The 16,855-nt window shown below is 37.7% G+C and overlaps 1 protein-coding gene across 1 annotated transcript in view; it reads right to left on the reverse strand.

The window, feature by feature from the left end:
- LOC141504102 (uncharacterized) overlaps positions 1-16,855 on the reverse strand; it is a 51,704-nt gene that overhangs the window by 19,395 nt on the left and 15,454 nt on the right. The window contains 2 exon segments of the mRNA XM_074208934.1: positions 13,065-13,159; positions 13,360-15,081. Of these exon segments, the coding sequence (XP_074065035.1) occupies positions 13,065-13,159; positions 13,360-15,081 (1,817 nt within the window).

Raw genomic sequence — 16,855 nt, forward strand, 5'->3', positions numbered from 1 at the left:
CTTCCTGAAGCCTTCTCTTGGGCATCGCAGAGGGCAGGGGCTCTTCCTCTCCCCCATTAGGCACCTTTTTCGACCCTTGGCCTCCCCTCTGGGATCTTCCTTCTCTGGGATTATGTAGAGTGAGGACGTCTAAGCCTTGAAAGGCAGAAATGAAAGTTTCCCTACTTTGTGGGTCGATTTGCCGAGTGTTTAATGTCAGGGCTCCAGGTCCATTCCGAGAACCACCGGAGGGAACCCAGGAAAAGACATGGGGACCTCACTTGAAATCAAGGTGGGAGAGTGCTTTCCTCTGGTCTCTTGTGGGCCTTCCTCAAGGGGCAGCTCTGGGGATCCCACGGGAGCCCCCAATTGATATCGATAAATAAAAGAAATCGCTGGAGTGACAGAAAATGGAGCACTTTGTTCAGGAGTCCTGTAGGATACAGGTGCCACGTGTTAGGCACAAGGTAGGGTAATGTCCTCAGGCATTACATAGTCTTTAAAAACTTTCTACTCCCACCTGGATTTTCCTAGGTTCTCAGACTTGGAGTTAGAGTCCAAGGGTGCAGCCATCCCAGGACAGATCCCTAAGAGGATGCCCCTCTACATCATTTGGTGCCTGCCATGTTGATGAACTCCCGTCATCACAGGGGGGGTGTGAGTCAAGCTCTCTAGGTCACTCCGGCCTGCTTATGAATTACTTTCTTCTACTCTTTGGAATGAGATTAGGAGAACTCTCATTGAAAGGACTCAACTAAAACACATACAAAACTTTTCAAACCTTCAAAAATACAAGTCATGAGGGCGGCTAGGTGGCGCAGTGGGTAGAGCACCGGCCCTGGAGTCAGGAGTACCTGGGTTCAAATCCAGCCTCAGACACTTCATAATTCCCTAGCTGTGTGGCCTTGGGCAAGCCACTTAACTCCATTTGCCTTGCAAAAACCTAAAACCAAAACAAAACCAAAAAAAAGAATACAAGTCATTCACCAATCCAAAAATGATCTAAGGATATAAACAGGTAGTTTTACAATGAAGTCTTTAAAAAAAAATGCTCTTAATCGTTAATAATTAAAGAAATTCAAATTAAAACAACCTGGAGATATCACACCTTTCAGTTTGAATAAACTTGATAGAAGGGCAAAACAATAGATTTTGGAGGGAATATGGAAAAATCAGGCTAGTAATTCATTATTAGAGGAATTGGGAACTGATGGAACCATTTTGAGAAACAATCTGGCAAAAATCAGAACAATTTTAGGGTATCTATGATGAAGAATAATACCATCTGTATCCAAAGAAAGAATTGTGGGGGCAGCTAGGTGGCACAGTGGATAGAGCACCAGCTCTGGAGTCAGGAGGACCTGAGTTCAAATCTGAATTCAGATGCTTAATAATCACCTAGCTCTGTGATCTTGGACAAATCACTTAAACCCATTGCCTTCCAAAACAAAAACAAAAACAAAGAATTGTGGAGTTTAAACAAAGACCAAAGACTATTACCTTTAATCTTTTTAAAAAGTATCTTGTTCTGTAATTTTCCTGCCTCTTATATTTTATTTTTTCTTTAATGATATGATTTCCATCTCATCACATTCCACTTAGATCAATGTACACCACGGAAACAAAAGAAAGATTATCAGACTGCCTTCTGTGTGTGTGTGGGGGGGGGGGGGGAATTGTAAAATTCAAAAAATAAGAAAAAAAAAATCTGGAATTATGCCCAACTGGCAATAGGAGGCAGTAATACCTCTATAAATTCTATTTCTAAAGATGATTATAGAAAACAAAGAAACTTATGTTCTCAAATATTCATAACAGCTCTTTGTGCTATAAAGAACTGGACATTTTGGGAATGTTTATCAGTTAGAGAATGGGGGAGCAAGAAGTTCTGGGATATGACTGAAATGGAATGCCACATAAGAAATGAGGAATACACTGATTTTAGAAAAAGTAAAGATTTGAATGAAATAAGAGGGTGAAATGCATAGAATATCGCATACAAAAAAAACAATATTCTTTGAAGAATGACTTTGAGGAGAAAGACTTATTTACATTCAAAGGATAAAGACAGCTGGGCAGCTAGGTGAGGGCAGTGGATAGAGCAACAGCCTTGGAGTCAGGAGTACCTGAATTCAAATCCAACTCAGACACTTAAAAATTGCCTAGGTGTGTGACATCTGGCAAGTCAATTAACCCCATTACCTTAAATCAATTTAAAGAAAGATAAAGACAGTTTGGAATAATAATACATATATATTTCTATTTGTGTTTAGTGACAGACATCTCTGAAGTGAAGAGGGGGATGGAAGAAGAAAAAAGAAAAAGGGAGAGAAAATTAAATGGTAAAGCTTTACATAGAGTATTTAATGTTTTATGTGCAATTTTTTATTATATTATGTAATGGAAATAGTTGTTTTATTTAATATATAAAAATGAGGAACTATTCTCTAGATATTTGAGATATCTTCATCAGACACTTGTAAAATTTTTTCCCCAGATTTCAATTTTTCTTTGTAATATTGGTTACGTTGGTTTTATGTAGAAAGATGGTAGATCTATGGCAAGTTTCTGCTATACTCTGCTGCTCCAGGTTTCCCAGCAGTTTTAATCAAATAAAAACTTGGATTTGAGGGTTTAACCAACACTAGATAACTATGGTCATTAACTAGAATGAAATGATTATGGGGTCTGGTCCATTGAGCCATCCATCTACTACTTAAAAGCTGGCATAGATGATTGCTACTTTGGAAGACAGTTTGAGATCTATCTACCTGGTGGATCCTGATAATACTGGCAAGAAGACCAAGTCAGCTGTTCTTTGGAAGGTCGCTGGCAGACAGTGAGCAACATGTAAAAAGCTACTGAACCTGGGACCATGCCTTTGACTGATCCTTCATGAAGACCTGCCAGGCTCAGTGACTTTCCAAGGGTTTTTTCTCCAGATGGGAATGTTCTCCTTAGGCATCCTGGTTTCCTTCAAAGCAGCAAAAATCTTTCTTTCTAAGCAAAAGATTTCCCAAGTCCCTCAAAATCTAAAAGCCTTCCCTCTGAGAGGTTCTTCTCTCCATACAGGATAGTGTTGATCTTTAATAACTCATCCCATTACCTCAAAGGTCACAGGGTGTGACAATATCCTGATGGGAAGCTTCACCTTGGTGGAGGTCCTGGCATAACCTACAAGGACCTCCTTTAAGCTCCTGACCCTGTCCTGAAATGGGGGCCTCTCCTTTCTTTTATATGACAAGTTAGAGGCAACTTCTTAGATCCTGTCTTTTTGATGCAGGGAAAAAATGGAGAGAATTGTGAATTCGCAGAAACAAAATCTGTTAAATGGATGGAGGTTCCCCCTCCTGAGATTTTGCCTCCCTTGGATACTGTTGATTGTATCCTGTCTCTTCTTCACCCTGTTGTTTGTATCTTATCCCCCATTTTCTCCTTCACCTAAACTTGGCCTGGACCCTGGCGGGCAGGAAATGATGTGTTAAAATTGGACACCAAGTACCTTAAGTCAGGAAGGACCAACAAATAGGTTGCCATTGGAAGTTACCTGCTCCAAGGTGTAAAAGACCCCTCCCAAGCACCACCCTCTGTCCAGCCTACTTTGGAGGGTTATTTAATAGAAAGCACTGAACCTTCTAGTTCTCTGGCTCCTTCTGGCCTCTCATCCAGAAGGATGGGCCTTCCTCTGGCTCTTCCTTAAACCATGGAGAGCTCCATGGGCTTCACCATGTGCCTGGTTAACCAAACCTGATGCCTGCAGGCCCTGTTTCTCCCTTTCCAGAATTCAGCTGAGTCTGTCAGCTGACCTGCCAAAGTGAATGAACAATCCACCAGTCTTTTCTTAAACTCTTAAGTATTTTAACTTCTTAAATAAATCTATTTTCTTTTATACCTGCATTCCCAGGGCAGAGTGATTCTTCACAGGCAATAATTGAAGTCAAGCAGTGGCGACACTGTGATAGTCAATAGGTATAAAAACCCAAGGTCAGGACTCCATCTGGGGCTTGGTTCTCTCTAATCAGAACCTTTCCTCCCCCTGATGTTGATCTGTGGTGGAAGGCTATGCACTCCCATGGGCCATTCCCTCCAACTCTGGTCTCTCTGCCTGGACCAGACCTGCGTGTTTGCAGACTGGGCTAAGGAGGGAGAAGGATCCCAGAAGGGCTGATGTCTCTTTTTCTTCCTGGGCAAGAGGCTGACATAGGGAAAAACTGAAATTAGGGTCCACAGACCCTGGCTCAGGGGAGAGACTCCAAGAGAAGGAGAAAGACTAACGGTAGGGTGAGGTTTGGGAAGCAGCTGCTCCCACCCTCTTATTCCTTCCCTTCCATCCCTCTCCCCTTCACCAAGACATTAGAGAGAGCCAGGAGGCACCAGAGGTTTTGGCCTCCCAGATGGGATCAGTTCAGAGCCTCAGTGGTTCTTGATCAGAACTCTCCTTTCCAACCCTCCTCTGCCCTCCTTACATCCTATATCCCCAATTAACTGAAAAATGAAATTCCTAAAATTTTTTATATTTGATCCAAACTTAGTTTCCCAGCCTCTAATTAAAACTGCTAAGTACGTCTGTCTGTCTCTCTCCAGATTTAAATATGATCCTGTCTCAGTCTCTGTGAATTAGACCGAGAACCCTCCTTGCTTTCCATTTTTTTTTTTTTAGGTTTTTGCAAGGCAAATGGGGTTGAGTGGCTTGCCCAAGGCCACACAGCTAGGTCATTATTAAGTGTCTGAGACTGGATTTGAACCCAGGTACTCCTGACTCCAGGGCTGGTGCTTTACCCACTATGCCACCTAGCCACCCCCTTGCTTTCCATTTTTTAAAGAATTAATTTAAGATTCTTGACTTTTTTTTACTGTATTTTTCTAGCTCTATAAAATAATAATTTGACAATTTCATTGTTATGGCATAGAAAAAGTAGATAAATTTGGATCGCATTGTCATTGTTATTATAGTAACTTGCCCTATCCATGAGCAATTGACATTTTCCCAGTTGTTTAGATCTGACTTTTTGCATGTGAAAAGTGTTGTAATTATTTTCATACAGTTTTTGGGTTTGGCAGGTAAATTTCCAAGCATTTTCTGTTATCTACAGTTAAATAAAATGTATAAATACAGTAATTTCAAATTGCAATATTTTATAAATGAAATTATCTCTATTAATATGCTCACTTATTATCCATATTCAAAGAATACATTATATGTATATATATATATGCATAAGCAATAAACCATGGCTCCCAGAATCCTTTATAAAACATCTTAAAGTGACTCTTAACCAATTTACATACATTTCTATAGATGTTCTGAATTTCAAATGTAACAAGCAACATACACTTTGGTAATATTTAGATATTATTGCAGAAATGTTGAAAGAAAACAAGGAAAATTTTTTCAGTATATTGTAAAATACAAAACAAATGTTACAAAATCATACCATAAATCAAACCAAATGTTATACCAAACTACAGATCACCGTCAGCCTATGTGGGTATTTCCATAATCCTGGATGATGGTCTACAAAGTTGGTGGCATCTCTTACCTATGGACCAGTTCTTTATGAAAATAGGCCTGATACTGAATACAATAGTAACAACACTGCCCTGCTCTCTTTCACTGTGTTTTGGACTGAGTGGCCCTTTGGTATCTCCAGCTTAACTCTTCAACCTCACCCCAAATGCAGCCCTCCCCCATTGAGGTTCTGGGTATTCCCTAATAGTAGGAGACTAACAAAAATCACATTTCACCTTTTTTTTTCTGTTCTCTACATAGTATGTCATTGCTCTCTTTATACATTCCTAGTCCCCTACCACACACACAATACATAAACACAACTTCTTCCCTACTCCCCTTCCTTTCTTATGCCCAAGCTCTGTCTTGTAGCAACTGAAAGTCAAGGAAAACGCTTCACCCTGAGCCTTAACTGGACAAGTCTGGAGCAGAGCCCTGAGGTAAATGGGGTTGAAGTCATTGAGCACTTATTACTTCAGTTTCCTCTAAAGTAGCCAAAACATCCAGGCTCAGTTCTTCTGGAAAGTCTCATGTTCAGCATTTTCTAAGAAAGAAGAGGGATTTTGGGGTCTCTGGGATCCCATTTAGGTACCAGGCTATTGATTCCAGATTGAATAGGAATTTGTAGAAGGAAAGTAGCCAGGAAAGTATTTTTAGAAAATAAACTGTTTGAACTATTTTTTAAAAATAGGGGAACCAGTTCTTTTAAATTCCTTTTTTGACACCAATATGGTAATGTTACCTAAGCAAGAAAGTGCTAAAACAGATAAAGAAATTCTAGACCAATTTTCCTTATGTAAATGGATGCAAAATTTTGAAAAGTTTCAGCAAAGAGTTGGCAAGAAGTTATTACTAAGATAATACACCAGAATCAGGTAGGATTCATACCACTAAACAGGGATGATTCAATCTGAAGAAAACAATCAACCTAATTGACCATGTCCATAACAAAATTAATAGAAACAATTATCTTAATAAATACTGAAAAAGCTTTCGACAAAATACAGCAGCCAGTCCTATTAAAAACACTAGAGAGGGGTGGCTAGGTGGAGTATTGGATAAAGTACCGGCCCTGGAGTCAGGAGTACCTGGGTTCAAATCCAGTCTCAGCACTTAATAATGACCTAGCTATGTGGCCTTGGGCAAGCCACTTAACCCCATTTGCCTTGCAAAAAAAAGCCCTAAAAAAAAGACACCTAAAAAAACCCACTACAGAACAGAAGCATAAATCCAGTTTTCCTTCAACGATAAGCAGTATCTCATTGAAACCATCAAGAAGTATTACATATAATGGGAATAAACAGTATTCCCAATAAGACCACTACTGTTCTATATTATATAACAAATTAATGTATTACAAATGTTAGCTTTATGGGTTGCTAGTGGTGTAGTGCATAGAGCAATGACCTTGGAATCAGGAGAACCTGAGTTCAAATCCCAACTCAGATACTTGGTACTTAAATAGTTCTTTGACCTTGAGCAAGTCAAGTAACTCCATTTCTTGGAAAAAAATAAAAAAAGAAAACAAAACTTTAACTCTGCAATACTTTGAGAACATGATAAAGGCAACCAACCAAAAAACTTCTTGAAGCAATGAACTTTAGCAAAGTTGTAGGATACAAAAGAAACCCACAAAAATCATCATCATTTTTATATATAACCAACAAAACCAAACAGCAAGAGATAGAGAAATTCCATTTAAAATAAACATAGAAACAGAAAATACTTGGGAATCCACCTCTCAAGACAAACCCAGAAACTATATGAACATAACTTTAAAACACTTTTTTTAGTTGGTTTTTTTTTTTTGCAAGGCAATGGGGTTAAGTGGCTTGCCCAAGGCCACACAGCTAGGTAATTATAGGTAATTATTATGTGTCCGAGGCTGGATTTGAACTCAGGTACTCCTGACTCCAGGGCCGGTGGCTCTATCCACTACACCACCTAGCTGCCCCATAAAAATACTTTAAATGAAAATAAAGTCAGAACTAAAAAACTGGAAAAATTGTTTTAGGCCAAGCTCACACATAAAAATGATAATTCTACCGATATTAAATAACTTATTCAGTGCCATACCAATCAAACTACCAAAAAATTGTTTTACAAAGCTGAAAAAAAAATAACAAAATTCACAAAGTACCACATGATCAAGAATCTCAAGGGAATTGATGGAAAAAAAATGCAAAGGAAGGGCACCTAGTTGCACCACATCTAAAACTCTATTGTTAAGTAACTGTCATCACAACTGTTTGGTGCTGGTTAAGAAATAGAGTAGTAAATCAGTGTAATAGATTAGGTAGGAAAGAAACAAAAGTAGATGACCTCAGTAATCAATTGTTTGATAAAGCCAAAGACTCCACCTTCTGGAATAAAAACCCACTTTAACAAAAATTGCAGGGAAAACTGGAAAATAGCATGTCAGAAACTTTGCATAGAACATCTCTCACAGAGAAAATAGACTTTTCTTTAAATTTGATGAGAAGGATCTCTCAAAAACCATCAGGAAGCACTATACAGAAGGGGGATAAACTAACAGCATTCCCAATAAGACCAGGGGTGGAACAAGGATGCCAGTTATCCAATTATAACTAAAATAAGGTTGAAAAGGGTACAAGATTTAGACATAAAGGATGTAGATAAGACAAGTAGAAGAAATACTCTACCTATCAGAATTATGGAGGGGGAAGAGGAGTTTATGACCAACTAATGGACATGCCCTCATTGTCAGATTCTTTACCACTACAAAAAGTTATGATTATTTTTTTACATGTGGGATGTTTACCCTTTTTCTAGAACTCTTGAAGAAGCAGACCCAGTAGTGGCACTGCTGGAGCATGCAAAGTTTTATTGCCCTTAGGGCATTATTCCAAACAGATTTCCAGAAAGGTTGGATCAGTTCCCTTGATATTCTTGACCTTTTGTTACTCCACATGAATTTTGTACTATTTTTTTTTAGGCTTGTAAAATAGCTATCTGGTAGTTTGATTAATATGGCACTGAATAAGTAATTCCATATAGGTAGATTTATCAACTTTTTGATTAGCTCATCCTAACCATGAACAATCGACATTTTTTTCAATTGTTTAGATCTGGTTTTGTTTGAAAAGTGCTTTGTAATTGTGTTCATATAGTTATCTTGGGAGTTAGTTTCCCAAGGTACTTTAAATGGAATGTCTATATCTCTTGCACTTGGTCTTTGTTGTTCATATATAGAAACACTGATGATTTATGTGTGTTTATTTTATTATCTTGCTACTTTGCTGAATGTTACATCAAATAGCTTTTTAGATGATTTTCTAGGTTTCTCTAAGTATCTGGTGGACATTTTCTACAAAGGGAGTTTACAGGGTTTACGATAATTTCCTTATGCTAAAGAAAATGAAATAATAAAGTTAGATTTATAAATGAAGTTTAATTCTCTACGATCTCACTGGAAGCCACGGGTAGAAGCCAACCTTGAGAGTACCAAAAACATGACTGAATAAGGTCAGCTCTATATTAGAACTGACAAAGATCCAATTGGCCCCAGGACAATTGTCTCCTCTTCTGCCAAATGTCATAAAGGTAATATTTTATTCAGTCTCATCTAGTTAAGTAGGATAGTTTCTGGCCTTCTTTCTTTACCGATTGTTTAGCCAACTAGAAAGTTAAACTTGCAGATGCAAATTAGACATAAAGGATGTAGATAAGACAAGTAGAAGAAATACTCTACTTATCAGAACTATGGAGGGGGAAGAGGAGTTTATGACCAAATTCTTTACCACTACAGAGTTGTTATGATTGTTTTTGTAGATATGGTATGTTTACCCTTTTTTTAGAACTCTTCAAGTAGCAGACCTGTTTCACACAGTCTCCCTTCAATTTTGTCTAGAGGCAGATCTTGTGCAAAGGCAGAGGTGAACATTCCAGACTTAACCTCAATTACAGGTTGATAGAACTTTTGATCAGAAATATAAATAATATCTTTTTTCCCCTTCAATGTTTGGTCAGCCTAGGAGTCTTGGGTCTCTGGAGTCAACCAGTTAGCAAACTGAGAATGGAAATGTCCTTTGGGGTTTTGTTTTCTTTGTTTTTTAATATAAGATGACAGAGAAAAAACACCCTTCAAGTTTAATCCCAAATTGGTCTCGATTAGTTTATAAGCTAGGCCCCCAGACTTTGCACAGAATATCTGACCTTTTCAAACTAACCATGGGCTTCTCTTCAGTCATTAACTGGCCATCAGATCTGGAAATAGAAGTTGGCATCTGGAACAGGGAGAAGATGCCCAGGCCAGGGACCTCTACACCTTTCAGAAACTGAGACCCAAGCCAAGATCAGACTGCTTAGCTAATTATTATTTTGTTCTTTAATAAGTCAAGATCACTGTTATCAATCAACACATGCTCAGAAGTAAGGGGATTAGAAATCACATGGTTGAAAAGGATGACACCATCATATCTCATACAGTTGCCCAGTCTCTCAAGACATCCTCTGATGTAGTATGGTTCAGAAAAAGCTTCTAGGACATTTGATTTTCTACTTCAGTTCACTTATAGAGGTTCCCTTCTTTGTTAAACATCTCTGACAGAACAGATCTTCATACAATTCTAGTTGGCTATGACAATAACCTGTTCAGTTAAATGAGAGCCAACTCAACCCTTAACAGCACTAGTAATGACGTCACGAGATTAGAGAATTTACATTTTATGCTGTACAATTCAAACACCTCAAAAGCTAAAAAAATTTCTAAACCTAAATTTTATATTTTAAATATATAATTACCTTAATATTAGGTATATTACCATCTTGTGGCAACTATTTATTAAAATCAAGTGAAAAAAGCATCACTCCAGCTATTGTCTTTTTGTTGCCCATTTGTCCCCTAAGAAACTAGTAACGGTACTTTTGAAAAAATGCAATGATGACCTTTGATGCACAACTGAACTCATTCAAAAGGTGACAAAACAATAGCAAGTGTCATAATAAATTCTGGGATGGGACATATAAACACACTGTGGCCAATTTCAAGAAAGGGCAGATAAAATAAGTACTTTCTAATATAACATGTTTCACTTGGAAGACATGCTCAATATCTAGGAGATTGTAATAAACCAAAATAAATTTATTTTTTCACATTTTGATGCCAGATAGACTAATATTTTTTAAACCAGAACTGAAGATAATTGTTCTAGGTTTACAATTCTGATTCCAGTTTTGAAAACTGAGTCACATCTCCTAATCATACCTTCATGATGAAAGATTATAGGGTTGTCTCTTGTAAACTAATTAACCCACCAATTATAAGCCTTCATCATTTCTTCTTTGTGATAAAAATTCTCCCACTCTATTTAATCAAAATTCACCAATAAAGTTTATCTTCTTTTACACTTGTGCTCATCAGTGGAATTTGTTCTGTGAGGAGAAAGGCAGGGAAAATGCAACTTTAGTTCACTTGGATTTCAGCTAGAAATCCTACGTAGCCAATTATCTGGCAGGATGTCATAGCCAGGTACAGAATTAACCAGGTGGTAGGTTTTGTCTTTTGGGGAGCCTAAGAACCTCATCTTCATTTTATCACAGGACCTAGAGCAAGTAAGAATAGGGCACCAAAGGAGGCACCCGTGGGGAAATTCTTTAAAGCCTGTGATAAGGGAGAGCTCACAAATGAGACACTGAAGATAAAAAAAAAACTGAATATGTCTGTGATATCTGGATTAAGACAATTTAGTTGGTGTTTCATTTTCATCTCTATATGGCACTTTTGATGATCATAAGGTAAAAGATTTAAGTTTTCTTATCCCCCCACCCACCCACATCTGGATCACTGTTATCTCTGGAGAAAACTGAGGCTGCACCTAAAATGAAGTCATCCCAGAACATCTGTTCAACACTGCCTTAGCCCCACTGAACATGACATTGAAGAGCTTTTGCACAAAGCTGATGCAGCCCGAACTGGAGTGAAAACAGGCAAGTGGGGGGAAAATTATTACAACAGGTTTCTCTGGTAGAAACCCATTTTATTAACTATATACAGATCAGATCAACATCTATAAAAATGACTATACTTTTAATGAAAAAACAGAATTGGGGGAAGAAACCATGGAGGATACTGGGATTAACTTCGTCATTTAGAGATGAGTAAATAGAAATAGAAAGCCCACCCAGAGTTACACAGGAAGGAGAGCATCTGAGATGGATTGGAACCGTTTTCCAATGATAAATCGTGTTGTCAGTCCATTACAACATAATGCTTTTATTTACCATTTTCTGGATATCAATTTCAACAAAAGGAAAAGTAATGTCTGGATCACCAGGCAGCCTAAATAGTTGCCAAAAGAAATGTCCAAAACATAACAAAATATTTCTACCAGGACTTCATGTGCCAGCTAACATGATGAGACGAGGAGAGTACACAACCACTGGAGAATGGCTGAAGAAGTTTTGTCCTAAGAAAGCCATGGAATACTTTAGTGGAATCATGTGGAATCTTAACATTTGGAGCAAAATCCTGTCCATTTTCATGGCTTTGGGCAGAGGAAATTTGCATTGTCTAATGAAATCTGACTGCAGGGACCAGTCTTCTATCAATGATTAATTAGATTCACAAGTTTCACTTACAGCTAGATCTTACAATGTGTACACATGTTATGTGTTACAGATAAAGGCTTTCCCAATGTAAGGGAAGAGATGATCTTGGGCTGAAGAACTCCCCACAATGAATCTGTAGAATGCCTAACATGTTTTATACTCCATTGGAATAACTGTGCACATTTATTACTGAGATGTGATTTCTATTTCATTTGAATTCTCCAGTAGGAAATAAGGGATTTTTTTTGCAAGGTTTTCAGGGTTTTTAAAAAATTTATTTATTTTGAAACTTACAATTTTTCTCCTAATCTCGCTTATGTCCCCCTCATCCCCCACAGGAGGGAGTCTGTTAGTCTTTACATTGTTGCCACAGAAAATAAGGGATGTTTTATGTCTGAATGAATTTTCACACTGAGGATATTAAGGAGCTTTTTCCTCTATGGATTTTCTAATGTTTAATGAGGGAAGAATATACACTACAAGTTTTACCACACTCATGATACGAAAAAGATTTTTATCAGGTGTGGATTCTCTGATGTCAAGTGAGACTTGTTTTGTGAATATAACATTTTCCACAATGATTCACATTCATAAGTTTTTTTTCCCATGGTCAATTCTCTAACGATTAATCAGAGAAGACTATGCCCTAAAAGCTCTACCACATTTGTGATATTCATACAGTTTACCTCCATTTTCTGATGTTTAATGAGGGAAGAATGTACACTACAAGTTTTACCACACTCATAATACTAAAAAGATTTTTATCAGGTGTGGATTCTCTGATGTCAAGTGAGACTTGCTTTGTGGATATAACATTTTCCACAATGATTCACATACATAAGTTTTTTCCCCCACTGTCAATTCTCTAACAATTAATCAGAGAAGACTATGCCCTAAAAGTTCTACCACATTCGTGACATTCATACAGTTCATCTCTACGGTGCCTTTGCTGATGTTTATCAAGACTGGAGCTCCCTGAGAAAGCCTTGCCACACTGATCACATACACAGAGTTTCTCTCCATTATGCATTCTCTGATGGTGAACAAGACTGCAGTGGAATGTAAAAGGCTTTCCACATTCATTACATGTCTATGGTTTCTCTCCAATGTGGATTCTCTGATATCTAAGCTAGACTTTCTCTCTATGTGTGAAATGGTTTCTACCCTCTGTGGATTCTTTGATGTACAGCAAGATGGCTGCACCTTAAGACACCCTTTACACATCGATCACATTCATAAGGTTTCTCTCCAGCATGAAATCTCTGATGTACAGCAAGATTGGAGTTCTCTCTATTGATTACAGTCATAAGGTTTTTCTCCAGTGTGGATTCTCTGATGTCTGACAAGATGGGACCTACGTGTAAAAGTCTTTCTACATAGATTACATTCATAAGGTTTCTCTCCAGTGTGGATTCTCTGATGTACTACAAGACTGCAGCTCTGTGTGAAAGTCTTGCCACATTGATTACATTCATAAGGTTTCTCTCCAGTGTGGATTCTCTGATGACCTGCTAGACTCCCTCTGTATGTGAAAACCTTTCCACATTGATTACATTCATAAGGTTTCTCTCCAGTGTGGATTCTCTGATGTGCAGCAAGACTGGAGTTCTCTCTGAAAGCCTTTCCACATTGATTACATTCATAAGGTTTCTCTCCAGTGTGGATTCTCAGATGTACGCTAAGATGGGAGTTTCCTCTGAATGTCTTTCCACATTGATTACATTCATAAGGTTTCCCTCCAGTGTGAATTCTCTGATGATCTGCTAGACTCCCTCTGCATGTGAAAGCCTTTCCACACTGATTACATTTATACAGTTTCTCCCCAGTATGGATTCTCTGATGCTTAGCAAGACCAGGGCGATGAAAGAAACTCTTTTCACATTGATTACATTTATAAAATTTCTCCCCAGTGTGGATTCTCGGATGATCGGCTTGTCTCTCTTTGCATGTATAAGCCTTTCCATACTGAATATATTCATAAAGTTTTTCTCCAGTGTGGATTCTCTGATGATCGGCTAGTCTCTCTTTGCGTGTGTAAGCCTTTTTACAATGATTACATTGATAAGGTTTCTCTCCAGTGTGGATTCTCTGATGAACAGCAAGATTGGAACTCTGTCTGAAAGTCTTTCCACATTGACAACACTTATAAGGTTTGTCTCCAGTGTGGATTCTCTGATGTTTAGCAAGACCAGAGCTATGAAAGAAAGTCTTTTCACACTGATTACATTTATAAGGTTTCTCTCCAGTGTGGATTCTCTGATGTTTAGCAAGACCAGAGCTATGAAAGAAAGTCTTTCCACATTGATTACATTCATAAGGTTTCTCCCCAGTGTGGATTCTCTGATGTATAGCAAGACTGGCACTCAGTCTGAAAGCCTTTCCACACTTATTACAATGATAAGGTTTCTCTCCAGTGTGGATTCTCTGATGTTCGGCAAGACTGAAGCTCCTTCTGAATGTCTTTCCACATTGATTACATTCGTAAGGTTTCTCCCCAGTGTGGATTCTCTGATGTACAGTAAGAAGGGAATTCAGTCTGAAAGCCTTTCCACACTGATTACATTCATAAGGTTTCTCTCCATTGTGGATTCTCTGATGTACTGCAAGACTGGAGCTCTGTGTGAAAGTCTTACAACATTGATTACATTTATAAGGCTTCTCTACAGGATGGATTCTCTGATGTGCAACAAGACAGCAGCATTGTGTGAAGCTTTTTCCACACTGAGTACAGAAGTAAGATGTCTTACTATGGTGGATTCTCTGATATTGAGCATGGCAGGAGTTGAACATGAAAGTCTTTCCACATTCATAAGATTTCTCCTCAAGGTGGATTCTCTTAGATCTGGTAATACTAGAACACTTATTGATGGTTTTTCCATGTTGTGTGTATTTATATTCTTTCTCAACAATGTGGGTTCTCTGATGTTTACCCAGATGATCCCTCTCTCCACTATAACAAGAATAGTCATTGCAAGATGTCATTTTCAGATTAGTACTCCTCTCCTCATCAAACCTGGTTACATCTGATAGAAACAAATACACACACGGGGTAAATATAAATATATCCTCTTATTTCTATTGGCAGAAAGTAAAGTAACTGACATTCAATTTTCCCTGTCAAAAAAATAGGTTTCAAATATAAATGGGTAGAATCATTTAAAAATACTATAAGCTTAAATTTATAGGACAATTGAAGGCACAAGGTATTCCTAATGAAATTGCATTGGATCCTCACAACAAACCTGAGACAATTACAGGGCTAGTCTTGTCATCAAACTTTACAACTTGGGTCATGAGATCTGAATGGCCAAGTGAACTGACCCCAATCCTAGCACCAAAGATGAGAACTCAAACCTGGTGACATCCACTGCACCAGACAGGATGTTCTCCGTTGAACTTTCAATCTTTTCTCCAAATGAATTTGTGTGATGTCAATTTTATTCTTTTCTAATCAGGTGATTATCCTACTATTCAGTATACACTAATTTTGATGCTGTACTGTGTAGTCATTCAGTATAAATTTCAAGTCAACTTGAGCCAAAGATTGTTCTTCTCCACTGTCATGTAATAATTTTCAATATTATCTATCATAAAATCTATTCAAATCTCCATGGTATTGTGTCGATTATTGCAGATATACTCACAACTTATCTCAATCCACTATCTATAATATCTTTTTATCTATCATATTTAAAAGAAATCAATAAATATATTAATTAAAGAGCTTTGCTTTTGAAAAGGAAACATAGTTTTATGGGGAAAACACTCAAATAAACAAATTCAATTCCCCCAAAATTCATTTAAACTACTTAGCCAATTGAACTACTAACAACCTACTAATCAGTCTATTACAAAAATATATTAAGCCACAACAAATCTTATCATTCCACTTAGTGACTGTTACCTGTGGACAGGTAAATGAACTATGATGATCAAATGAATTTCTATCCTTCTTCTAAAGAGCTTGTAAATTCCTTTTCCCTTTCCCCTTCATACCCAGGTGTAAAAGTCCGTATCATTTTACATAGACAGTCCAAGTTTACAAAGCCCTGAAAATGAATGAATGGCATTCTCTCATTCACCAATGTGAATTCCAATACACTTTTACAGGAGGCTAAGAAAAGGGATTCTAAAAACCAGAGATTTTGGAAGAGCTGACTCTACTATAAGGTTATAGTTTTTCACTGTCTTGATCACAAGTTTTCTAAAATTAAACCTTTTATCATATCACCTCAGACTATAAGGCCCTATTATCCTCTTGGGCCATCACTTCCTCATTCATTCCTCAATATAGGGGCATCACCTTTCTTTCCAGTTTCCTTTTTAATAACAAGAAACAGTGATCAGAACCATTTCTTGTGCAGGGAGGTTTTTTGCTCTTTCTTTGATCTCTTTATTTTAGAGGTCTCCTTGTAGTTATCACTGAATCAAAGGACATAGAGTAGAATGACTTGAGGGCATAATTGCAACATATATTATAGAATAGGGCCTATTCCTTCCCTTCAGTGTGAAACCTTATACTAAAGCTGTTTCTTATAGACAAGTGGTTGGGTTCTTCTTTGAAATGCTCTGTGTCTCATCCTACCATCTATGGGGAAATTTGTTCAATTCCCCCATGTTAATGACAATTCATGCCTAGAATGCTCAATCTGCCTTCTCTGAAGTACAAACTCAAACCCCACCTTCTTGCGTAAGATTCATCCAGGTCCCCTTAATCTTCCTTCTCTTACCTGGCTCTAGTTTATCTTAGATAAAGCAGGGTTTAAAGAATTGTGTCCCTCTTATCTTTCCCATGAG

This window comes from Macrotis lagotis, unplaced genomic scaffold (genome assembly GCF_037893015.1).
Source record: "Macrotis lagotis isolate mMagLag1 unplaced genomic scaffold, bilby.v1.9.chrom.fasta BILBYCTG106, whole genome shotgun sequence".
Taxonomy (NCBI): Eukaryota; Metazoa; Chordata; class Mammalia; order Peramelemorphia; family Peramelidae; genus Macrotis; species Macrotis lagotis.